The sequence below is a fragment of the Macrotis lagotis genome, chromosome 1, assembly GCF_037893015.1.
Source record: "Macrotis lagotis isolate mMagLag1 chromosome 1, bilby.v1.9.chrom.fasta, whole genome shotgun sequence".
NCBI lineage: Eukaryota > Metazoa > Chordata > Mammalia > Peramelemorphia > Peramelidae > Macrotis > Macrotis lagotis.
In genome coordinates this window covers 763,988,188-764,016,017 of record NC_133658.1, presented here as the reverse complement: position 1 = coordinate 764,016,017, position 27,830 = coordinate 763,988,188, and the positions used below count along the sequence as shown (strand labels likewise).

The 27,830-nt window shown below is 35.4% G+C and overlaps 1 protein-coding gene across 5 annotated transcripts in view; it reads right to left on the bottom strand.

Annotated features, from left to right (window-relative positions):
• The window catches only part of DEUP1 (deuterosome assembly protein 1), a 116,102-nt gene that overhangs the window by 70,398 nt on the left and 17,874 nt on the right, over nt 1-27,830 (bottom strand). For 4 of the 5 annotated variants that reach the window (XM_074216445.1, XM_074216446.1, XM_074216448.1 and 1 more), the window contains 3 exons: nt 27,524-27,640; nt 11,721-11,834; nt 10,167-10,418 (listed from right to left, as the gene is read on the bottom strand). In XM_074216445.1, coding sequence (XP_074072546.1) covers nt 10,167-10,418; nt 11,721-11,834; nt 27,524-27,640 — 483 coding nt within the window. The remainder of the gene's footprint in view (nt 1-10,166; nt 10,419-11,720; nt 11,835-27,523; nt 27,641-27,830) is intronic. The other variant, XM_074216450.1, reaches the window with a different exon arrangement.

Sequence of the window (27,830 nt, the reverse complement as noted above, 5' to 3'; positions counted from 1 at the left end):
CCAACTGAGTCTTCTTGACTTCAAGTCAAACACTATCCACTCTGCCACTTGAAATACTACATGATTTAACTCATTAAAAGTTATAAAACAAATTGCCATGTGAGAGTTGGGGGAGTAGGAATCATTTCCAAATGGGACAAATAAAAGTTGAATCTTAAAAAATGATAACAATCAGAAATAAAGCTGAGAAGGGATTATAGTCCAGGAATGGAGGGGAACCTTGTTCAATGCACACATAGCTTTGTAAAAGCCATGATATATTATTGTTAACAGTGAACCATTGAATGGATAGTTCATGTACAAAGCAAGACATGGAAAGAACTCTGTAGCTTTTGCAAAAAGCTCTGGAAGTTTGTTGGGTCTTATCATTTATCAGGTAGGAAATGACCAATTGGTGGCCTGCCATGTAAGATGGGTTATCAAAAAGGTTGTCAGGGTATACTCTAGTCAAAGAAAAGTTCTAGTTAAATCTAGACTTTAAGAGCTCATTTCTGTTTCCCAGTAGAGACCTAGCTAGACTGGCAGTGAGACATCTTCATGCAATGTGATATCCTGCCTGCCATAGGGTTGCCTAGCTCATGCAGATCTGATATACTATTATGGTGTGCTCATCATAGTTTTCAGTTTCCTATCCCTGGGGATGGTAAAATTGGGGATAATGTGAGAAAATTATACTGGCCCTTGCTGGGGTTGAGTTCAGAAGTGATCCTGGTCTATAATGCTGACAAAATCTCCCTGACTGAGAGGATTGAGAGGCAATAGTAGAGCATGAAAAAAGATAGAGAGCAGCTCCCAGTATAGATGGAGGTTAATAATACATACTGAAATCGGGACTAGGAAATGGGTAGACAAGTCAATGAGCTGGAAAAAGCCAAGGTGTAGAACTGCCGAATTAAAGGTAAAAGATAGGACTGGTTTTAGGCAAGGTTCAAGTTTTAGACTGAAAAAGTAAGAGATTGTATAAAGTACACATAGCTTTAATTTTTCATACAATGTCAAAGTTGGAAAGGGTTTTGATTGTTTTATTTGATGAGTTTTAAGCTCTATTATTTGCCTTCCAGGGCTAATCAACAACTGGAAAGTTTTCCCCTATTACTGTTGTTTCCTAAACTACCATTGAATCTACGGGGCTTGGACTTCTCAGTTGGAGTACTCCTTATATTATCACTTCCACCTTCTTTAACCTTCATAGGCCTTAAGAAGGTGTGGGCAGGTTACCATGGAAGATAGTGAGTTTTCTATCACCAGAACATTTTCAAGTAGAGATTACATGACCATCTGTCAGTATGTTAAAGAAGATATTTACATCTATTGAGATAACTGATTTCCAAGGTCCTTTTCGATGCTGGAGTTCTATATATTAAATTGGTTATTCTTTTCTGAATATTCATATTGATTAGAAATAAAATCATGTATTTGTGAATATGTTTATACAACTCAACACAATTTCTAAGGATAGTACGAGATTTTGTAAAGTTCTCAGTTACAATGACTACTTAAAGCTTAAAACAGAAATTTTATAACTGGTGTTTTTAAGGAAATTTGTTCAACAGGATCTTGTTACAAATATGTCAACAAAAAATCATGAAAGAAGTAGATTCAAATTGTGAGTCTATCTTCTCCCTTTTGAGGAAGGATGACAATTTTGAAATGAACTGCTTTGAGAAAAGAATATGAGATAGAATGGAAGTTTAACCTGATTTGAATCAAGTACTTTGCTGAAGCTGGAGCAGGAACTTCCTATTTTGCAAATTCATCATCAAAGAATGATAGAATCTTATTAAGGAGAGTGTGAGGTAGGAGAAGCATAGTAGTAAAATGACTTGTAGTTTAAAAAATCATTGAAAGTAAGCTTAATTCTGTACCCGGAATAACTGAAATCCTCATAAAATCTAATGCCTGAGGATAATAAATAAGCTTAGAAAATTACATATTAATTAAGATTAGAAAATGTTATCTTCAAGCTTGACAGTTATGAATATCTTAGTATCTATGGACTGACTCTTCTGCGGCTCTAAAGAAAAGAACCAGTTATAACTATTGATTCATTATTATTTAGCAATCAGCTAGTGGCTGCAGAGTTGCCTAAGGGAATGCTTAGAAGATCCAGAGGAGAAATTACAGATTGATAATTAAAAACACAAAACTTAGAATTTGTCTTGGCAAAGGGGCAAGAAAGTAGGTGCGATAACAAATTTTGTCCCTTCCATAAAAATGATGTAAATTGAGGAACTATACTCCACTTGGGGGTGGGGGAGTTGGGTTCCCCCCCCACCAAGAAAAACAAAAATATTAAGTCTTGGAATTGGGTCCCCCCCCCCAAGAAAAACAAAAATAAAAACAAAAATATTAAGTCTTAAGTATTTTAGAGATTTTAAGAAAGACAAAAAAGCAGTTTGGCAACAAATTTTATTCTGCTAATGTGCATTTACACGTATATATCTTTATGCCTGGTGAATAGGTGATGCCCACCCTCTTTGGGGGCATTTTGAATAGCTATAAGAAGACTGAAGAAAAGAATAAGGAAAAAGACCCCCAAACTAGATGGCCTGCTTACTATAGGCTTGTGCATAAAAGAAGGACTAGAGAACAACTTAAGAAGGGCTTAAGGATAGATGGGAGACAGAGAAGGTAGAGAAAAAACAGGATTCCCTAGTAATTCCAAGGGGAATCCTGCTCACAATTGGTGAGGTAGCTAGTTGATAAGGAGCAATAGAAAAAAACCCTATTCCTCAAGTAGGAATGGTTATACTCCTCAAAGGAAGTGACTGATGATGATGATATTCTTTGAAAAATGTCAATTCTGTAGTTTAGGATTATGGTCAAATATTGTCAGAATGTTTTTGAACAGTATTTTCATTCTTACCAATGTCTTGAAAAGTACAGATTTTGGGGGCTTTCCTTGATCTTCAGTTTTTAAAAGCAAATACCCAAATTTCTTGCTTGGCTTAGTGTCTCATCTTATGAGGTGAACCTAAGAATTTTTTCACTCATTTTCTATTAACTATAGATATTTGCAAATAAGTGCTTAAAATGAAGAAAACTTAACAAAAAAATTATACCTGTCCTTAAAAAAAATGCTACTAAGGATGAAACCTAAAAGAATATGCTCTGAGTCAGAGATAGCAACAACATATTTTTTTCCAACAATTCTTCTTCCTTAAGAAATTATTCAAATCTGGGGTGACTAGGTGGCACAGTGGATAGAGCACTGGCCCTGGAGTCAGGAGTACCTGAGTTCAAATCTAGCCTCAGACACCTGGCTGTGTGGCCTTGGGCAAGCTACTTAACCCCATTGCCTTGCAAAAACTAAAAAAAAATTATTCAAATTTGGTGTGCACATCGGGCTTGAGGAGGTGTGGCCCCGAAGGAGATTTGTCTGGATCTGCCCTCTCACCCCACTGGGTTCAGGCTTAGTCCAGGCCCCTTTCCCTTCTAAAGCTTCTGTGGTGATCCACAGGAAAGGGAGGGGAGAGGCACTGACTTCCCAGGGGCAGGCATCTCTGAAGGATGCCTCTCCCAAGGCCAAGATGGCAGAGAACAGGCACTGTGTTAAGTGTTCCCTGTGTCCCCTTAAAAAATAACATGAAAGAAAACTCAATCAACAAAACCCAGAAAAAAGAAGCTAGGAGAAGAACACCTATTAACAAGGTCTGTCTCAGGGGACTGTGGGAGAACCAGGAGAGGAGACCAGAGGATCAGTGCAGGGAAAGCAATGGGGGAAGCCAAAGGGCCAGCATTAGTCTGGAGACCTTGGTGAGAGGCAGGTCGAGAAACAACTTTAGCCAGAGAGTTTTTGGCCAGGGGGAGATGAGGTCTACATCCCAGAAATCCTCCAGTTGGGTGAGGGGATATGAACTCCATACTTTTGGAGCATTCTTCCAGAAACAAACGGTAGTCGCCACCCCTCCTCCCATCCCCTCAAGCACAGATGTGGACTAAGGAGCCCACTCAGCTGAAAGGGAGATTGGCTTCCAGCCCATTGTTCAAGGTCAACTCAGACCCTGATGCCCCTCCTCCCTCCCTCCAGGATTGGCAGAGGACTACAGTCACTCCAGAGAAAGCAACCAGCACCCCCTACTGGCCAGCCTTTGGAATTACTAAGCCAAGTGAACAAAGCCTCTAGGATCTTTAAAAGGAAACCTCTGAGAGCCACTCCCCCAAGATCCTAGAAAAATGAAGAAAAACCACCAAAAAGGGGGACCCACGGAGAAATACTTTGAAGGACCAAATTCTAACCCAAAGAGATCGAGCACTTTTGAGGAGAATATGAATTGGTCTCCAGCCCAGAAAGACTTCCTTGAAGAAATCAGGAAGGAGTTTAAAAATCAATTGGAAAAGCTGGGAAAAGAAACTCAAGAGATAATTAACACATAGCAAGAAAAAAATTAACATCTTGCAACAAGAAAACAAAACATTGGAAAATACAATTGGAAAAATACAAAAAGAAAATAATTCTCTCAAATCCTCAATTGGGCAAATGGAACTCCTTCAAAAATAGAATTGACCGATTGGAAAAGGAGTTTCAAAAGGTAAATGAAGAAAATTCTTCTCTTAAAAAAAGAATGGAATCAGTGGAAACTAATGACTTCAAGAGACAACAAGATTCTGTTAAACGAAACCAAAAGATCAAAAAAATAGAAGAAAATATAAAATACCTCATCAGCAAAACCTCTGACCTCAAGAACCAATTGAGAAGGGACAACCTGAGAATTATAGGACTTCCTAAAAACATTATGAAGAGACAAAAAGTCTGGATTTAATATTACAGGATTATTTTTTTGGAAGGCATTAGGTTAAGTGACTTGCCCAAGGTCACACAGCTAGGTAATTATTAAATGTCTGAGGCTGGATTTGAACTCAAGTACTCCTGACTCCAGGGCTGCATCACCTAGCCACCCCCAATATTGCAGGATTTAATGATGGAAAACTTCCCTGCTATCATGGAACCAGAGGGCAAAATAGTTATTGAAAGGATACATCGATCCCCTCCAGAAAGAGATCCTAAAATGAAAGCACCAAGAAATGTGGCCAAATTCCAGAACTATCAGAAAAAAGACAAAATCCTGCAAGTAGCCAGAAAGAAAAATTTAAATACCAAGGAGTCACAGTAAGAATTACACAGGACCTGGCTGCATCACCATTAAGGGATCGAAGGGCCTGGAATGAGATATCCTGAAGAGCAAGGGAGCTTAGAATGCAGCTAAGAATTATCTAGCAAAACTGAGCCTTCTCTTCCAGGAAAAAGATGGACATTTAATGAACTGGGAGACTTCCAACATTTCCTATTGAAAAGACCAGAGCTAAATAGAAAATTTAGACATCAAACAGGAGGTTCAAGAGACATATGAAAAGGGTAAAAAAAAGGTGAAGGAAAAAAACTGCTATCCAATAAGTTGAAACAAGCTAAATCCCTACCTTAGAGAAAGACTCGAATAACTCTCAAGAATTGTAACTCTATTAGAGAGAATATACTTAGGCAGAAGTGATAGACACTCATAACTTTTCTGTGACTCAGAATGATTTAAAAACAATACCTCCTTAAAAAGGGGGAACAGTAAGGAGATGAGAGGATGGAGGGAGACTGAATGGGGCAAATGGAATAGGTTCCAAAAAACTTATTGTAATAGAGGGGAAGAAGGGAGGGGATGAGAACCACCTGAATCTTCATCTCATCAGACTTGGCTTAAAGTTAATTTATACATATTTAGTTAAGAAACTTATCTTACCTTTCAAATATTAAAAGGAGAAAAGGGGAATGGGGATGGGGAGGGGAGAAAAAGGGGAACTAATGGAAGGAAGGGATGAAGGAAGGGGGAAAAGGGAAAAGGAGAAAGAAAGGGGAGTGGGGTTGATATAGGAGGGAAAAAATACTGAAGGTTGTGGTATTCAGAAACAAAATACTAGGGAATATGCATAAAAGGAAAAAAGGGGAAATACAAACAGAGGAGAGATAGCATGGAGGGTAATAAAGAGTTAGTAATTATAACTTTGAATGTGAATGGGATGAACTCTTAAAACATAAGCAAATAGCAGACTGGATTAAAAACCAGAATCCTACAGTATGCTGCTTACAAGAAAACTCATTTGAAGCAGAGAAATACATATATAGAGTAAAAATAAAAGGTTGGAGCAAAGTATATTTGCTTCAGCTGAAGTGAAAAAAAGCAAGGGTTGCAATCCTTATCTCAGACAAAGCAGCTGCAAAAAAGAGATAGCTTTAAAAGAGATAAAGAAGGACTCTAGATTGTCCTAAAAGGCACCATAGATAATAAAGTAATTTCAATACTAAATATGTACACACCCAATGAAATAGCATCCAAAATCTTAGAGGAGAAGTTGAAAGAGCTACAGGAAGACATAGACTGCAAAATCCTACTAGTGGGAATGGCTTAACAAACTGTGGTATATGTAAATCATGGATTGTTCTATTAGAAACCAAGAGAGATGGGAATTTAGGGAAGCATGGAAGGATTTTCATGAACTGATGCTGGGCAAGATGAGCAGAATCAGAGAAACATTGTACACCCTGATGGTGGTGTGGGGGTGATGATCAATCTTTTGAGTCAAATTTTCTTTTCTTTTTTTTTTTTTGGTTTTTGCAAGGCAAATGGGGTTAAGTAGCTTGCCCAAGGCCACACAGCTAGGTAATTATTAAGTGTCTGAGACTGGATTTGAACCCAGGTACTCCTGACTCCAGGGCCGTTGCTTTATCCACTGTGCCACCTAGCTGCCCTGGTGATGATCAATCTTGATGGACTTGCTCATTCCATCAGTGTAACAATCAGGGACAATTTTGGGCTGTCTGTGATGGAGAATACCATCTGTATCCAGAGAAAGAATTGTGGAATTTAAACAAAGACCAAAGACTATTACTTTTAATTTAGAAAAAAGTTATCTTATTATATAATTTTGCTCTCTCTTATACTTTATTTGTCCTTCTTAAAGATATCATTTCTCTCATCACATTCAACTGAGATCAATGTACACCATGGAAACAATGTAAAGACTAAAAGATTGCCTTCTGTGGTGGGGTGGAAGGGGAGAGAAGCAAGATTAGGGGGAAAATTGTAAAACTCAAAATAAATTAAATCTTTAATTAATAAATAAACAAACAAATAATGCAAATTTCAGCTTCCTCTTATTCCAGAATATATCTGGAACACACCTTCTGTATTCACATTACTCTCTTCCAAGGAGAACTTTGTAAACAATCATTAGCACCTTCATTTACATACTAACCAGGAGCTAGAGCATTCTCTGGTGAGAAAAGAAGTTTGGCTTTAAGGGCCACTTGAGATTTGGAAGAAGGTCTCCTGAATGCTAGTAAAGCAAACAGACAGAGATGGGATTAGGCTTCTCTAAGAGAAACTTTTCATCAGGGCATCTTCTCCATTCTCTTCCTTTACCACTCCCCCCCCCCCCCCCAACAAAGCTATGGTTTACAAGACTGAATTCTTGTATAGACTGACCTCAATTATCTTAAGGAAGCTTATGCCTTAAGGAAGTCTGGATGCCTCAGTAATTCTTAAATCCTTAACCCTTTATATCCTTGAATCAGCTGAAATGGGGAAAAAGATGTAACTGTAACTAATTATAGAAAAGAGAAGTTTTCAAATGAATGTTAAAGAGGGAAGAATATTTAGTAATCAGGTATTTAATGGTGAACTTCTTGTTTCAGTGTAACTGAATAAGTTGTTAACCTTAGAGAAATCCAAGGCCAAGAAGGCAGGTTTCAAATTAGATCTAGTTCAGGTGAAGAGTAAAATGTTATTTACATGGAAAATGTAGAATAATTTTATGTAAAGTGAAAATGATTCAAGTTAAAACATTTGTCCCTTTTTAGGAATACCTGGTAAAGCATAGTACTAGCTCTTATATGACTGTTTTGGGGGAAAAAGAATTAAACATAAAATAGGCAAGCAAAGGAAGAGTTTTTATGATGGATGTGAACAATAGGGTGGGGAGTGGTGGGCAATACCTGAACCTCACTCATATTGGAATTGGTTCAAAAAAGGGAAAAACATATACTCAGTTGTATTCTGAAATGTAATTTATCCAATAGGAAGAGGGAAAGGGAATAAGAGAAAGGAGGTAGAGATGATAAAATAGAGGAAAGATTAAAGGAGACAATTATTAGAAGCAAAAATATGACTTTTGATGTAGAACAAGAAAGGGGGAAGGTGGGGAGAGAGAGAAAGAAGAAGAAGAAGAAGAAGAAGAAGAAGAAGAAGAAAGTGAGATGGAGAGAAACACAATAATCATAACAGTGAATGTGAATGGAATGAGCTCACTCATAAAAGTAGATCACAGACTGAATTAAAAACCAGAATCCAACAGTATATGTTGTTAAAAGAGATTACCCTTGAAACACAAAGATACACACTATTAAAATAAAGGGCCAAAGCAAGATCCAATAGACTTCAGCTGAAATAAACAAGACAGGGTAGTGAACATGATCTCAGATGAAGAAAAAGCAAAAATTGAATAGACCTAATTAAAAGGGATAATCAGGGAAATTACATTTTGCTAAAAGGTACCATAGACAATGAAGTAATATAAAAATTTTAAACTAGGTTTCTCTAATATAGGTCTCATCATCTCCAAATATATATTGAGTATAGAACTGAGTCAAATTTATAAAAATTAATTGATAAGTGGTCAAAGATTATAAAAAAGAAATTAAAACCAACTATAGTCATATAAAAATGCTCTAAAATCACTGTTGATTAGAGAAAGACAGATTAAACCAATCCTGAGATACCATCTGATAGGTATATCAGAAATGACAAATGCTAGCTGGATACAGAGGATGAGGGAAAATAACTGCACTAGTGAGCTTCTGGTGGAAGAGAAAACTGGTCCAACCCTTCTGGAGAACAATTTGGAATTAGGCCAAAAGGGCTTTGATCAAATAGTACCACTTCTAGGTCTTAAAGAAAAAGAACCTATATGCACACAAATATTTATATAGCAGCTCTTTTTATTATGGAAAAGAATTGTAAATAAAGGAGATCCTCATCAATTAGAGAATGGTTGAACAAGTTGTGGCATATGATTGTGATAAAAGTATTAGTATGCTATGAGAAATGTTGAGGGAGTGGATTCAGAAAAACATGGCAAGAACTTTAACTGCTGAAAAGTGAAATGAGAAGAGCTGTAACAGTAATTTTATAATCATGATTAACTGTGCAAGACTTTGCCATTCTGATCAATACAAGGATCCAAGACAGTTTCAAAGGAATCTTGATGAAAAAAATGTTATCTGCTTCCAAGGAGAGAACTGATGAATTCTGAGTGTAAATTAAAGTATAATTTTCTCACTTCCTTTATTTTTCTTGCTTTTTAAAAATTATGGTTACCATAGAAATGTCTTCCATGATTTCACATGTTTAACTGATAGTAATATTGTTTGCCTTATCAGTGGTGAGAAGGAGAGAATTTGAAACTCAAAATTTAAAAAGAAAAGGATGTTAAGAATAATAAATTAAAATGTTTAAAAATTAAAAAAAATTTCCTAGTAGATAACATGGGGATCAGCAATCATAAAATTTCACATGTAAACTCAGTTATAAGTATTTGAATGTTGTTTATTTTGAGATCACCAAAAACTATGTAAACTTTAAAAGAGAAATGCCTAAATAAGTACAAATGTTATTCTGAGTATATGAATATTGTTTTTGAATCAAGACCCTGTTTCTTACCCTTTCAGGAATAGAGATTTATCCAATGTTAATGCAAAAGTGAGGGGCAGTGTGTGTAATGGCTAACGTGCTGTCCTTGCCAAACTGGGTTATTCATTTTTCTCTGAAAATGTCATGTCATGCTTTCCTATCTCTTCTTTTTCATACTGTATCTGCCTGAAGTTAGGAAAGATTTATTAATAATGTGAGCTGTTCTAAAATGGATTAGTATACCTTGAGAGGTAATGGGTTCCTCTTCCCATTTTTCAAGCATAGCATGTATCAAGCATACCATGGTAGCATGTTGATGTGGAACAAATTTTTGGTCAGGTATGGGCTGGAATAGGTGTGTATAGACATCATACATATACACACATACTCTCTAAAAGTAGCCTCCCAACCTATGTTTCTGATTTTGTTGATGTCACCATTTATTTAGTTTGTAGTTAATATGAGTTAAAACAAAAACATTCATTTCTTCACCTGGCACTGTCTTTGGTACATTTTCAGTTCTTGCAGAAGCTTCTGGTTTTCATCTTGTAATTTATTCCTGCTTATTGCTATTTCATTCACAGCTGACTTCAGTTTTTCAATAATGAATTCATCTCTTTCAACAGTATCACTATTAATTTCTGGTTCACAGGTCAATCGAGTAATTTCAGGATTGTTAAGACTGGCATCTTCTAGGCACTGCTTCTTCCCATTTAGTTGAGATTGGTAACTTTGTGCCTGTTTCTGTAAGACAAGGAAAAAGTATAGAAATTGAAGAAAACCATCTTTAGACTAATAAAAGTATAATAAATATTAGAAAATATTAGAAAAATATTCTGACAATTGTATTATTTTTTGAAGGGTAATGTCTTCATCTCTGTCTTTTCCTCCTCTCCTTTGTTCTGATGCTTTGTTCCCTTATCTTCAACCTTTCCCTTTCCTTTATTTCCTTCATTTGTCCTTTAAATATTAATGTTTTTTTCATTTTTGAAAAAAACCCAACCTAATATTAATTTGACTCTGCTGCCTATTCAACCGATAATTCAATTTCTCACCTTGTTTTCACTAAGCCTACATCCACAGGACTTATTTTCTCACCACTCACTTTCTTCTGTACTCCAGCAGGTCACCAATGATTTCCTAATAGAATGAACTTTTAAATTTAGGTAAGTTCACCATCTCCTTAACCTTCCTGCAAACCTAGGAAGCAGTTTATCACCCCTTCTCTTAGACTTCATGGTTTTCTAAGATTCTAGAGATCTGAAAACTCTTCTATTCTCACACTCATTTATAGTAGCTATTCTTTAAGGTCTGGTCCTTGGCAGTCTGCCTTACTCTCTCTAGACTTGTTTACTAAGATATCTCAAATATCATGAACTATTCAAATACTATCTTTATGAGAATGATTCCAAATTTTATATCCATAGTCCTGACATCTGCAATCCCAACCTGCTTTCTGGAATTTTCCATATGGATACCCAATATCAATTTATTTTGCTTTATCTAAAGTAAGTTTCTCACCCTCTAACAACCTACGCCAAATCAATTCCTCTCTAGAAGCCTTCTCTTTCTCTTAGTGGTGCCAACTGGATAACTTTCTCTAATTAACCTATACTTGGAGTTATCCATTAACTTTCTCCTCTTCAATATCTAATACACCTTCACATTCCAATTTCATTTTTCAAAATGTTTCTTGCATTTATCAATATTTTGCATTTCTATGGTATATTATTATTTTCTTATTAATTTTCTTGACTTCTAATTTAAAAGAAATATGAAACTATTTCAAAGAGTGCTGAGAAATTTTTTTGTCCTAGGAATTTCTGACACAAGAGTTATACAGAGAATAAACACTAGAATGTGATTTTGATGGTGAAGGAAATACCCTCTACCAATGCAAGTCAGGACTTTGTAAATTAGATTTAAAGAGTAGCATAGCGCAGTGATATCAGACTCAATGAATTGATTAAATCCTAGGTAACAAATGAAAGCAATATTTTAATCTTTAATGTCTTTTGATTCAGAAGATCTACTTAAATATTGTACCTGGAATTGATTACACTTCTCAGATAACAATTTTTGTTGGGCATCTAAAGAAACCAGATGGTTCTGATACAGTATTTCCTGCTTGTCCCATTCTCTTGATTTTGCTCTAAATTCCTTTTAAAAAAAAGAGAGATAAACAGAAATTTAGTGAAATGATAAATTCAAGGCAAAATGCATAATGACTCATTTTGTCATTACAATTCTATTTTCTGAAAAGTAAAATTTCGATGCTTTTTCTCTACTTAAAAAATTTCATTGGTTCCTTACTGTTTACTGAAAAAAAATTATGCTATTTAATTTGGCTATTCCTTTCATAGACCCAATGCTCTATTTTTCCAAATAAATCCTATTTCTTCCCTACCTTCATGTTTTCTTTATTCATGCTGCTTCATAATCCCAGCATCCATGTCTCTCCCACTCCAGTTCTTTGTCCATTAAAAAAAATTTATCTTTAAAAGCCCAGCTTTAGATTAATTTTTCATGAAACCTCCTTGATCACCCTAAACAGAAATGCTTATTCTTCTCTTATTAACCTGTATAACTTTGTACCACTCTTTTGCACTAGTTATACTCTATTTTAAATTGTCATTATTTGTGTTAACTAAGGCAGAAAAGACATGATTCTTTTCCCTCATATCTATATATATTCATATATTTATATATCTTATCCTACCTATTATAAAAATTAGATGAAATTAAGGTAGCAACAATATCTCATTTATTTTTGTGTTTCCTCATAGTGTTGAGCCAAATAAGTGCTTAATAATTTCAAATTATATGGCTACTTATTTGTTTGATTACTCATCAACAAAGGAAGGCATAGATGATCCTCCTCCACTTAGAATCATTATCAGATCTCTCTGTCTTTGTAGGAAAAAAATCAACAGCCAATGAATCCAAAATCTAGTGAAATTCCATTCAATTAAATCCATACATCTTTTAGACATGTAACTTTTTGAAATAATTTAAAAATGTCTTTGGGAATTATACCAATTACAAGCAATTCAAAAAAACATTTTTTTTTAGTTTTTTTGCAAGGCAATGGGGTTAAGTGGCTTGCCCAAGGCCACACAGCTAGGTAATTATTAAGTGTCTGAGGTCAGATTTGAACTCAGGTACTCCTGACTCCAGGGCTGGTGCTCTATCCACTATGCCACCTAGCTTCCCCCCCAAAAAAACATTTTTATGGAAAGTATGTAGCAGAAAGAAAATTTTATTGAAAAAGTTCAATTATTAGCATTTGTTTAAATACTAGGATTATCACTTTAATTCATTTTCATGAACTATATATATTAGAAAAATGGTGAATATGTACAAATAACAAAATTTGAATTAAAAACAATACTTTTATTTATGTACCAATATGACTATTTTTTCCACCTTATAAATATTTGCCTCAATTGACAATTTCAAAAATTGAATTTATCATCACCTTCCCTTATTCCATAAATACTGCCAGGGTCACAAAATTAAAACCAATATTGACTTTACAAAAGCAAGATGCCATATAAATGATGAATAGTCTCTGGATTAGCCCCCAAATCTGGTATTCAATATATCAATGACTTCTACTTTTTTCATCTTAAATTATTTTTCTTCCCCCCCCCCCCCCAATTAGGCCAGTTTTCTTGTGCTTCTTCACACACAATTCTGGGTTTATTGAGTGAATCACTAGATTTTCCTCTCAAGTGTAAAGGTCTTAGAGACCACGTGAAGATGAGCAACTTCAGAAAAGTTAGGTTCTTAGGATCCTAGGTATAGAGTTGAAAAGGACCTTAGAGATGTAACATTCTCATTTTACAGATTCAGAAACTCAGACTAAGACTGATTAAGTCACTTTCTCAAAAGTCACTGAGGTAATAGTGGCAGAATTTGGATTTGAACCTAAGTTTTCTGACTTTGAACTAAGGATTCTCCTTTGTACCACATTGCTTCTGTGGCACATTGTTTATATACAAGGAATATATTTATTTCCTCCATTGGTACTACCTGGCCCCTGATTAGTAAAAGTAAGACAGTAAATTACAGCTAATAATAACAATACCATATTACTAATACAGTAACAGAGTTTAATTACTTCTTATAAAAGAGTAATAATAAACTATTACCCAATGGACAATAGCATATATCAAGTTTATCATTTATTTAATGTTTCAGCCTTCCAGTTACATAGTGACCCCATCCATCAGTCCTCAAGAGAAGGAATGGATGGGGAGGAGAGAAAGGATTGATTTTTAGTTTTAAAAGCTAGGTTACACTGTCTAGAGAGAGTTAGTGTCTTCTATCACTCTTTTTTTTTAAGGTTTTTGCAAGGCAAATGGGGTTAAGTTGCTTGCCCAAGGCCACACAGCTAGGTAATTATTAAGTGTCTGAGACCGGATTTGAACCCAGGTACTCCTGACTCCAGGGCTGGTGCTTTATCTACTGTAACACCCAGCCGCCCCTTCTATCACTCTTTAGAGTGATTAAAATGAAGGAGGGATGGCATTTTCTAAAGAGTAGAAGACTGACTACTGTTATATTAAGAGGCTACCTTTACAATAAAACCACTTTTGAAAACACAGCTTATTTCATGAGCCTATGTCCAACTTGTACTAATTCTTCCAGACTGAGAGGGCAAGGGGGAGGACAGTTTCTATGGTGCCAGTGGAACTATAATGAATGAAAGATGTATGCAGGATGAAGCAGTCCTAGAAGATTTCCAGATATTCAGTCTAGGTTTATTGAATAACTAAATCATCATTAGTGGCCCCCTTCAAATGAACTAACTCTGGCTTAGGTACCAAGTGTAGCTGTAATACATGAGACTTCTAGGGGAGGGAGAAGAGTCATAGACAGACGCAATACAATTTCCTCCTAGTTGTGAAATGTAATCTTCATGTACCAATATTGTGGCATAATTATGTACAACAAAACATTCTGGTTATTTCCCTTGCTTCTGTTAGTCCAGTGAATTTACTTAGCATATTAACATAATATTTTAGAGAGATAAAGGAAGATGAGGATTGAGGAAAAAAAACAATTGATTTAGCTATTAAAAGGGCCATTTATGATCTTAGCACCCCACTGCAATATAATGAAGTGTACAGAAACCAGACTTTATTTTATTTTATTTTTTTTAGGTTTTTGCAAGGCAAATGGGGTTAAGTGGCTTGCCCAAGGCCACACAGCTAGGTAATTATTAAGTGTCTGAGACCGAATTTGAACCCAGGTACTCCTGACTCCAAGGCCAGTGCTTTATCCTCTACCCCACCTAGCCACCCCAGAAGCCAGACTTTAAAGGTATGAGATGATGTTTGTCTTTCATTCTCAAAGAAGACCATGACATCAGGGAGGTGATACCATGACAAGCATATAAACTGGATTTGAGTGAGGGGGATGCTGTACTGACACCAGCTTCACTTTCTCCTCTAGAACCATCTGAATCCAGTGGCAGATATGAATCAGGATGATGAGATGGCTCTGGATGTGAAGCAATCAAGGTTAAGTGACTTGCCCAAGGTCACACAATTAGTTAAGTATTAAGTGCCTTGAACAAATTTCAACCCCACTCCTCTTGACTCCAAGGCTAGTACAACCTTCTACAGAGCCAAGATGGTCAGAGAAAAAACAGGGCCTTGCCAGAGAGCTCCCTCCAACCCCTTTCCAAACACCTTTAAATAATGCCTCAAAACAAATTCTGGAGCAGCAGAGTCAATGAAAAAGGACAAGGTGAAGCAATTTTCCAGCCTAGAAGGTTGGTAGAAAAGGGCAAAGACTGTGCCTTGGGGCCAACGAATCACTGAGCAAATAGCAGACAGTTATCGGAGGTTATAAAGCCGTTTTCTTTGCTGGCATGGGAGGGTGGGCAGGACTCTGTTGTTTGTATGTACTTGAATCTGGGTTGCATTTGTAGGTCTTAGTCCCAGGGAGAGAAGCACTGGCACACCAGTTAGATGCCTCTGGGGAACTAGGACCCTGATGACAATTCCAGAGTGAGAAAAAGTGCTTGGGGTTGCTCACAGACCAAAGCACAGGTCAGAAGAATAGTAAACACACCTCTCCCTAGACCATACTACCTTGGAAAAAACCAAAAACTTACAGGTACCCAGAATTATCTCTGAAAACAGCTGCACAAAAAGACTGAAGCTTGGGACAGTGGCCTTTCTACTCCACTCCAAAAGCAGAATTAAAAGTCAATAAATTGGCAAAATTAGGAAAACCAGGAAAAAAATGAGCAAACAACAGAAAAAGATCTTGACTATAGAAAGTTACAATAGTGATAGGGAAGATCAAAACACAAACTCAGAAGAAGACAAAAATGTCAAAACTACTACATCTAAAACCTTAAAAGAAAAAGAAAAATTGTTAACATCCTTTTTAACAATCAAGCAAGAGAGGTGGAGGAAAAATTGGGAAGAGAATTGAGTGTAATGCAAGAAAATGGTGAAAAAAGAATAAACAGCTTGGTAAGGAGACACACACACACACACACACACACACACACACACACACACACACACACACAAATACTGATTGAAGAAAATAACACCTTAAAAAACAGAAGAGGCCAAATGGTATAAGAGTCACACAAAAAAACACTGAAAAATTCTGACTCCTTAAAAAGTAGAATTGTCCAAATGGAAAAAAAAGGTACAAAAACTCAATGAAGAAAATAATTCTTTAAAAATTAGACTTAGACAAGTGGAAGCTAATGACTTTATGAGATATCAAAAAAGCAAAGTCAAAAGAAGAAAATTTGAATTATCTCATTAGAAAAACAATTCACCTGGAAAAGATATCTAGGAAAGATTTTTTAAAAATGATTTTATTTGAGTTTTACAATTTTTCCCCTAATCTTACCTCCCTCCCCCTCCACAGAAGGCAAATTGCCAGTCTTCACACTGTTTCCATGGTATACAATGATCCAAATTGAATGTGATGAGAGAGAAATCATATCCTTAAGGAAGAAACAAAGTAAAAGAGATAGCAAGATCAGACAATAAGATACCAGGTTTTTTTCTAAATTAAAGGTAATAGTCCAGGAAAGATATTTTAAGAAATTATTGGCCTACTTAAAAAGCCATGTTCAAAAAAAATAACCTTGACATCATCTTTCAAGAAAATATCAAGGAAAACTTCCCTTATATTCTAAAACTAGAGCATAAAATAGATATAGGAGAAACCCACTGATTACTTCTGAGAGCAAACCCAAAATGAAAAGTCAAGGGAATATTATAGACAGATTCAAGAGCTCCCAGGTCAAAGGAACCAAAGGAACCAAAAAGAAACAATTCACATACTAGCTATCTTATAGAGCTAGGAAAAATATTAACAAAATTCATCTGGAGTTTAACAAAAGGTCAAGAATATCAAGGGAATTGATGAAAAAATGCAAAGGAAGGTGACCTAGATGAATCAGATCTAAAACTATATTATTAAGTGGCAGTTATCAAAACTGTCTGGTACTTGTAATAAGCAAGGAAATGAAAATTGAAGGGATGCCCAGCAATTGGGGAATGGTTGAATAAGTTATGGTATATGAATAGAAATAGAACAAGGAATCAATGGATTAGACTAGGTACAAAAGAAACAGTGGTAAATTACTACAGTAAATTTAAAGACACAATCTTTTGGGATAAGAACTCATTATCTGACAAAAACTGCTGAGAAAAATGGAAATAGTATGAGAAAAACTAGGCATAGGACCCACAACCTATTCCAATATAACATTGAAATAGGTACAGGATTGAGACACAAAGGATGATAACACACGAATTAAGAAAACAAGAAATACTCTATCTTTTGGAACTATGTAAAGGGAAGAAGTTTATGAGCAGACAAGATATAGAGAACATTATAATCTTCAAAATGAATGATTTTTACTCTATTAAATTAAAAAAAATTGCCCAAATAAAATGCAGTCAAGATTAGGAGAACTGTAGAAATCTGGGAAACAATTTTCATGCTAGTGTTTCTGAGAATGGACAAATTTCTAAAATATATAGAGAACTGAATCAATTTTATAAAATTACAAGTCATTTTCCAATTGATAAAATGGTCAAAGGATATGAACAGGAAGTTTTCAGATGAAGAAATGAAAGCTATTTATGGTCATATGAAAAAATGTTTCAAATAATTTTGATTAGGGAAATACAAATTAAACAACTCCTCACACTCATCACATTGGCTAAGATGATAAAAAAGGAAAATGATCAATATTTGAGAGGATGTGGGCAAATTGGGACACTAATGCATTGTTAGTAGAATTGTGAACTGTTCAAACCATTCCGGAGAGCAATTTGAAACTATGCCCAAAGGACATTGAACCAGCAATACAACTAATAGGTCTATATCCCAAAGAAATAATAAAAAGGGAAAAGTCTCACATGTTCAAGAATATTTATAGTATCTCTTTTTTAGAGACAAGGAAATGAAAATTGAAGAGATGCCCATCAATTGGGGAATGGTTGAATAAGTTATGGTATATGAATGTGATGGAGTAATATTGTTCTGTAAGAAATCATGATGGTCAGATTTCAGAAAAGTCTGGGAAGACTTGCATGAACTAATCTGAGTGAAGTCAGCAGATCCAGGAAAACATTGTACAGAATAATAGCAGCATTGTTAGATAATCAACTATGATGAACATAGCTCCTCTCAGCAGTTCAGTGATCAAAGACAATGTCATCCACATTTTGAGAAAAATCTATGGAGTCTTAATGCACAGATCAAAGCATACTATAAATTTGCTTTTTTAAAACTTTTTTAAAGCTTTTTTTCTTTCTTTCTCATGGTTTTTTCTCCTTAGTCCTAATTACTCTTTCACAATATGACTAATATGTTAAGCAGGATTGTACATGTCCAACTTTTACCAGAATGACTCCATGGGGAGGGGGGTAGGGAAGGGAAGATATTAGAAAAATGGGGGTCTCATAAACTAGCAAAATGTTGAAAACTATCTTTGCATGTAATTGAAAAAATAAAATTTAAATTTAAAAAATATCATGGAGTCATAACCAGAATAACACAAGATATAGCAGTTTCAACATATAAAGATCAGAGAACTTGGAATATAGTCAGAGAGCAAAAGAACCCTCAGGATTACAAGCAAGACCCACCTGCCCAGAAAAACTGAGTATAATCCTTCAGGGGAAAATGAATATTCAGTGAAATAAGAGGTCTTTCAAGTATTACTGATGAAAAAGACCAGAGCTGCATAGAAAATTTGACTTTCAAATATAAAACTCAAGAGAAGCATAAAAAGGTAAAAAAGGAAAGAGAACTCATAAGGAATTCAATAAGCTTAAACTGTCTACATTCCAATAAGGGAAAATCATAATTGTAACTACTAAAATCTTTCTCTTTATTAGGGCAGTTAGAATGAGTATACATAGAGAGTATGGGTATGACTTAAATATAATGGAATGATTATATGAAACCTTTTAAGAAAGAGTTGCACTGGGAGAAGAGGAAAGGGTGAGGTAGAATGGTATAAATTATCTGATGTGAAAGACCTTTTACAATGGAAGAGAATATAGGGGAGCACATGAATGTTACAGAGGAATTGGCTCAAAGAAAGCAGAACATATTAAACTGGGTACCAAAATCTATCTTACCATACAGGAAAAGAGAAGGGATATGGCTGATAGAAGGGAGCTGAAAAAAGGGAAGGCAGATTAGGGGAGGTAAAAGAAACAACATTTCTGAGAATGAACATGGAGAAAGAGTGGGATAAATGGGGGAAACAGAAAGGAGGTAAATACGCATTTAGTAATTTTTATACTATTTCCCTGCTAAAGAACCAATTTCTCAAATATGTAGAAAACTGAGTCAAATTTATAGAAATAAACACAAATCTTCAATTGAAAAATGGTCAAAGGACATGAACAGGCAGTTTTCAGATAAAATAATCAAAAGCTTTCTAGAATATATAAAAATTCTATAAATCACTATTGATAAGAGAAATTCAAATTAAAACAACAATGAGCGGTATCTACCTACATCTAGCAGGTTGGCTAATATGACAGAAAAGAAAAATGACAGATGGTGGAGGGGATATAATGCACTGTTGGTGTGGTGGTATGCTGATTTGAGCATTCTATATACAGCAGTTTGGAACTATGCCCAAAGGATTATAAACCATGACCAAGAACTATGCATACCCTTTTTCTAAACAATGCCTCTACAAAGTCTGAAATTTAATGAAATAAAGGAAAGAGAAAAATATTTATAGCAGCTCTTTTAGTTGTGAACAAGAATTGAAAATTGAAGGGATGCCCAACAATTATCATCTAGCTGAACAATAATTGTGATGGAATACTATCGTGCTAAGAAATGAAAGCAAGAAGTTCTCAGAAAACCCTGGAAAGACTTTCAAGAACTTACACAAAGTGAAATGAGCAGAACCAGGAGAAGACTGTATATAGAACAGCTTGTGGATGACTTGGCTAATCTCAGCAATGTGATGATTCACGACAATTCTCTGAAGGACTAATGCAAAATGTTATCCATTTCCAAAGAAATAATTGATGGAGTATGAACACAAATTGAAGCATACTTTATTTTTCTTGAGTTTTCTTTTCTGGTCTGTGTTTTCTTTCACAACATGACTAACATGGAAATATGTTTTTCTTTACTGCACAAGTACAACTTATATCAAATAACTTGACTTCTTAATGGGGGTGAGGGGAAAATGAGGCAGGAGAGAATCTGGAACTCAAAAAAATTTTTTTTTTAATTTTTGCAAGGCAATGGAGTTAAGTGACTTGCCCAAGGTGACATAGTTGAAAAGTATCAAGTTTCTCTGGCTGGATTTGAACTCAGATCCTCCTGACTCTAGGACTAGTGACCTATCAACCACACCACCTAGTTGCTCCCTCAAAAAGTTTTTAATAAATGAATGTTAAGGAGCAGTTAAGATGTTGCAGTGGATAGAATTCCAACCTTGGAGTCAGGAGGACCTGAGTTTAAATCTGACCTCAGGCACTTGACATTGTGTGATACTAGGAAAAACAATCCCAACCACTTTGCCCAAAAAAGACTATTAAAATTGTTTTCACATGTAATTCAGTAAAAATAAAACCTGTTTTATAAATGACCAATAAAGAGAAAGAAGCAGTTGGGACAGGTAACTATATAATATGGAAGGGCAAACACTTTTTCAGAACTGAGGCAAAATAAGCATATTCTACTTGTGATTTTTAATCATTTTTAACTACAGAGCATGAGCAGAGAATTCTCTTTCTGTTCCCAGTGGGTCAGTACTGAGTGAGTCTGGCACTTTGATCAAACAATCCCTTTATCAGTCCATAAACTAAAAGAGTCAAAGATTCAGTGGACCTTTAAAAGGAGGGGGGGGGTGTCTTAATTTCTTCTACTTTCCTAGAGGTATTATGTACTTCTGGGATTTCCCATGAGGTGTTAGGGAGAGGAAGCCCCAGCTATCCTGTGTTCTCAAAACAACTAAAGTCCATGTCTTGCCTAAGTAAGGCTGGTCCTGAGTTTGGATTTGTGCTTTTTATTTTCTCTTTCCCATTAAGTGAACAAGTATTGAAATGGTCATGGTTAGCCTTGGAAGCCATCCTGTGACTTCAAGAGTTTGGGCCATCCTGGGTTCTTTTCTAAAAGCTATATAGCCAACTAACTAGTCTAGAGCATCTTGTGGAAGATGACCACTGGCTATTAAAGAATGAACTCAATTTTTGGTATAGATTGGCAGAAGACAAGGACAGCGTGGTTTGGGAGATATGAGTATAAAAGTGAGGTGAGATATAGCAAAGCAATACTTATGTAGTCTTTCCACACATTGCTTTTTGTTCTTATGTTTATAACTCAGATTGTAAAAATAGTTCAAAGTTATGTTACTATTTATTAAAGTTTTATCAATGTTCACTATATCTTTTGCATTTTGGCACTTTTTGTGTATAAATAACTGTCTTATACCTGATTCATATTGTACATTACGTATCTTTTTATTTGAGACATGAACCCAAACTTAACCTTTAAGTAAATCATTCCAGAGAACCAAATGAAGGTTTTTTGCAAGCTAAAAAGTTTAAGAAAAGAGAATCTAATGCCTCTCAGTTAAGGCCAGTTTCCCCTTGGACTGAACCTAGTCCAGACGACCTATACCTTCTCCCTCTTAATGGAGAAGGGTGAGGGGCAAGCACCTTAAATCTCTCTGGTGGTTATTTTAACAAGTATTTTCTATGTGCTAAAACTCCTGTGGACACAAATAAAAAGCAAAAACAGCCCATTGTCTGAAAGAGATGTAGGGTAACTTTTAGAGAAAGGTATATTTGTAGTTGGGAATTGTTGAAAAGTCAACTAGAGAGGGTAGTACTTAATCTGGGTTTTCAAGGAATTTATGAGTTCTAAGAGGTGAACATGAGGAAGGAGAACATTCCAGACATAGGAGATGGCCGGTAAAAAGGAATAGAGACAGAAGATGGGAGTGTTGCTTGAGGGGAACACCAAGAAGGCAATTTGATTGGATCATGGACTACATGAATCAAAGGGGTATAATGTTTCAGAAGAAAGAGGTTACTGGAAGTGGTCAAGTTGTGAAAAGTTTTAAATACCAAGCAAAGGAATTTATATTTGCTCCTAGAGTCACTTGAGTTTTCTGAATAGATGGTGAACACGATCAGAACCACACTTTGGCAAAATCATTTTGATAGTTGTGTAAAGATGAACTGGAATGGGAAGAGATATGAGGCAGGGAGATGAGGGCCTGAACTAGGGAAGATGTTGCTTTGTCCTTTGTTCTTGAAGAAGACCAGGACATCAGGAAGGCAATGCCATAACAAGCACATGAATTGGATTTGAGTGAGGGGGTGCTATACTAGGTCACCAGCCTCATTTTCTCCTCCAGAGCAATCTGGGTCCAGTGGACAGATGAGTCAGGACGATTGGAGATGGCCCTGAATGAGAGGCAATCAGGGTTAAGTGACTTGCCCAAGGTCACACAGCTAGTAATTGTCAATTGCTTGAAGCCACATTCAAATTCCTGTCCTCCTGACTCCAACCAAGATCGGCACTCCGTCCACCGCACCATCTAGCTGCACCACTAGAGAGATAACTGTATGAGTGTAGGGGGAGTAAGAGGTGTCATGGAGATGGAAATGAGATTTAGCAACTGAACAGATAAATGAAATGAGAGTGATGCCTGGGATGACACCAAGATTGTGAATCTAGGTGATTGAATGGTGTTGCCCTCAGAAGGGGGAAATAAATTCTGTTTTGGATATGTTGAATTTGAGATCCTTATAAGACATTCCAAAATGCCCAATGACCAATTGGTAAGAGATTAGGGTGAGGGATATAGATCTAAGAGTCATAGGCATTGAGATAACTGAATTCTTAGGAGCTGATGAAATCAACCAAGTGAGGCAGCAGCTTGCAAAGAAAAAAAGTAGAGGGACCAGGACAAGACTTTGGGACCAGTCACATATGAGTATATAATATGATTAAGATCCAGTAAAGAAAAAAGAATAAAATATATAGGAAAACCAAGAGAACAGCGTCAGGAAAATCTTTAGAAAGAACATTATTCAGGAAGAAAAAGTGATCAGTGTAAAGATGAGGTTTCAGAAAAGGCTCTTAGACTTGGAGATTAAGAGATCCCTGGAAAAGATACTTTGGAGAGAGAAATTTTAGTTGAATGATGAGGTCAGAATTCAAACTAGAAAAGGTTTAAAAGGAAATGAGAGAGGAAGAAGGGACACCTAATATAAAAAGATGTCTTTTTTCAAATATTTTAATTGAGGGGAGAGGGTGGGGAGAGATATAAGAGTAGCTGCAGGGGATTTTAGAATCTAGTGAAGATTTAAGGATGAGGGAGACTTTGGACTATTTCTAGGAAGCGGAGAAGGAACTATTAAAGATTGATTTACTGGTCAAGCAGTGTCTGCTCTAGGAGCACAGTCATCTGTTCATATCCTGCAAAATTTAAAGAGAACATTGACTGTATGTGCTTAATCTTTTTTAACATTTTCATCTTTCTAACATCTAACATCTAGTCTCCCTGAATCAAGTATAACCACTCACAAAGCAAGGGCTATGTCTTTCTTTTTTTAATTTTTCATTGTGTCTGTACAATTGAGTAGGTGCTTAATAAATGCTTGTGGGATGAATGAATGAGCTGATATTTTATTTTCAGCTGTTTCCAAATTTCTAGAATTAAAACATCTTAAGCTAAAATTTGGAAATAAAACTAAAGCAACAATATGATAGAAATAAACTTCATAGTAACTGTGCCTGGTTATAGACTAAATTATATGTAAAATGTCCAGTCTGCAGCATGACATCTGATTATATTAGTTATCTTAATAGGTGTGGTTTGCAGCACAGTTCATTTGGTCAAAGTCATTGAGATTAATCATGAAGATGACTGAAATGATGGGATTGTCAAAGCTACAGTTTGATTCAACTAGAACATATGTCAGCACCACTTTATTTTGAAGTTAGGAAATGAAAGCTATGCCACACTTAGAAAAAAAACCAAGGTGTTTTATGATTTTCAATGAATTATTTTGGATAATGTTTGATAAAATTTGCTCGATTTTTACCTGAAAAAACCACAAGTTCCTACATAAGTCACTGCCATTATCAACCATCTTCAAATTCAACAGTGTAGAGTTTTTATGAGATCTCATTAAAATTGCAGTTTTTTTTAGGAGGCAGTATGTTGTAGTGAGATTTATAGTGTTATAGATCTAAAGTAAAGGGAGACCTGTGTTTGGATCTTTGATACCTACTAGCGTGGTGAAGCTTAATGAGCCCAGGAGAGTTATCCCGTGGATCTACTCTGGAAACTTCTAGGGGCTACAAGGACAATTTGGGTCACTGTTTGGGCCTTCGGGAAGGATAAACTCCTTGGTTGCTTCTGGTCACCTTTGAGCCAGGCTGTGCTATGGCTGGGAGCACATAGGAAACTCATCTTTTCTAGAGCCCCAAGAACTGAGTCATATTGTTCTTGAAGTCCGCAGAAGTTTCCAGGGGAGCTCTGGGCATGCATTCAAGCTAGTGACACTTAAAAAATGAACCTGGGCATGAAAGACAATGAATCATACTTAAGCTCAGTTTTGTTATATGTAAATGAGAATAATAAACAGTAAGGAGATATCAAATATGTAAAGTGCTTTATAAACACTAAAGATCATTATGAATATTAGTTATGATTATGATTATTATTAACCACATATATTATAACAAAATAAAGAAGGCTTTGTTTCATCAATTTAGTTATTTAATATTAATCAAATGACTAAGCTTTCTGGGCTTCATTTATTAGATGAGGGGATGGGACTAGATGATCTATTCCTGCTGAGTTATAGAATTTCAGAGCTAGAAGCAACTTTACTGTTGTTTTCCACCGCCCTTCTTTGTTTCCCTCTCAACACAAATGTACAGATGAAGAAACTGAGACCCAAAGAGGATCTAGAGATATTCCTTAAGCCATCCAGTTAGCCATAAGAGGAGCTACTATTATTCAAAGATTAACATCCTGATTCCCAATCTAGCATATCATTCTACTCTATTTCACTGTAGCTCTTACTAATGTAAAAATCAAATAACTTGTAGTCAGTGTTTTCAGCTATACAAAGTAAAATGTTCTACTTTAATAATTAGGTGATATTTCTACATTAATTATATCTAGACAAACATCTGTTTTTATTCATAATTTTGAAATGATTATTTAGATATACAAGTTCAAATTCTGGCATAACTAAAGTATTTCATATTTTTAAGGCATATTAATATTTATCACAAATTCACTGAAGAAACCAAAATCATCTTAGAAAAAAATTTTTATGTTCCCTGGCATGCTTTTGAATTACTTAGGAACTGCTTAGGAGCTAATTAGCTTTGTGCTAAATTCCCATCCTAAGCAATCATAATACAGGGCTATTTAAGAGGATGAGATTATAAAAAGAGATTAGAAATGCCCATACTACTGGACCTTTAGCCACCAGTTACATGACTTTGGCCAATAGTTATAATCATGGAATCTGGTCAACAGCTAAGAACTGATTTTGCTTTGTTTTGTTTAGCGGGGGGGGGGGGGGGGGGAATAAGGGAAACATGGGTCCTATACCCTGCCTTGCCTCTCTCCTCCCTTGCCCCTTTCCCTCATTGGATCATATACAACCAGAGTAAAATGTCAGTTTCTTGAAGACAAGTACTGTGCTCTTCATTTTTGTATTCCCAATTGGCTGATGAAGTGCCTTTCACATTATGGAGCTTAATACATATTTGCTGAACCAAATTAGAACCAGGGATCCAACCAACCAGGCTAAGTGGCCAGAGGTTTATGGGAGTTTCTAGCTAGGAACTCCCTACCTCAATGAAATAACCCACACCCTACCACAATCGTACAAATTGATATTTTTAAACAAAATGAATATTTGAATTATACTAAACCCAGAGAAGCTTAGCTCTAAAAATTAACAATATATATCAACGTAATCAATTTATATGGCTTTATCTAGACCAGAGGTAGGGAACATTTATTCTGTCAAGGGTCATTTGGATATTTATTATCATTCACCTGTTATATTTGGTCAAACAATTAATTTATCCCGAAAAATTCCTAGATTTATTGTATTTTGAGTTCTGCCTATGGTTACTATGGCAGTGCCAGATCAAATGATTTCTTGATCCTTATATGACCCACAGGCCAGATATTCCTCACCCATGCTCTAGAGAAATGTAGGTAAAGTGAATTTTTCTTTTTTTTAATCATTTCTTACCATTGATTGTATTATGACTCTGTGGGGGGAAATTATGAACTCTAGAATTAAAATAAAGTCTAGAAATAAAATTTTTAAAAACTTTAAAAATTTAACTTCAAGATTCTTTTTTTCAGATATTATATAATTTATGTCTAATTCTTTCATGTAAGAGTTATAAGACTATTTAGTTAAAGATAATTGGCTTGATCATTATCCATTATATACCTTACTAACATGATTCATTGACTTGGGGGAAAAACACAATGTTAGAAGTGTGCATAGAACACTTGTATAAACTCCATAGTTGCAATAGTTGATGTTCTAGCAGAGCACTGAAACTTGTAGAATTTGATTATATTATGTTAACAATGCTTTTGAAAAGCCACATTAGAAGTTTCTCCTTGAAATACATTACATTCAGCTAAAGCAAACAAATATTTGTTATATAATTTCTCTAGAAGACCTCAACAATTACATGAAACATGGATGTTTGAGAAATCACATTAATCATGCCACTGCTCTAGGTTTTGATTGGAATAGGTGAGATAGAGTCATATGCAGATTGTAGGGGGACAGAATGCATCAATTCACAAATATCATGGTATGCTCATTTATCAAATATTACTGCAAAGTGCTGGACAGAATACATCAATTCATGAATATCATAGTATGCTCATTTATCAAAAATTACTGCATAGTGCTACTGTCTTTCAAAAAAGTACAACCAAATTCTGTCCTAAAACATTGCTGCATATCTTCATTTACATTTCATATATAATGATTACACAGCCATCAAGACACTAATTAAATATTCCATCAGTGGGGTGTTTCTGAAGCACCTCTATATTGACAGATTCCAAGAACTTTTGTTTCAGTTCTGAAAAAAATACTTGATATATCCAGCATCAAATAACTGCTCTAATTCACTATATACTAGAAAGACTACAATCAGAGCAAGACTGATAGAGGAATGGTGTTTGCTATTATAAGCAAGCTATTCCAAACAGTACATTCAATATTAACAGCCAACAACAAAAAACAATCTTCAATGCAAATGAAGATATGAACATATATATCTTATCTTACCTCTAATTTTTGGTTTATGTTGTTCAATTCAAATGGAATTTCTTCTTTTTTAAGAGTCCCACACTGTTTCATTTGGTGCAATCTCAGCTTTTCAAAGCTATTTGTCAGTTTAGAAAACTATCAATAAAAGGAAATATTAATATTTAAAGTCTATTTGCTATTCTTGTAACTTGATTTTTTCTTTTTTTCAAATGCACTACTACTACAAATGGGTCCCTGAAAAATGTAGACATTTCATTGTATAGCTATGGAACCAGTTATTGAAATTAAGTTGCTAAAACTGAACTGAATTGAGCTTTGACATAAA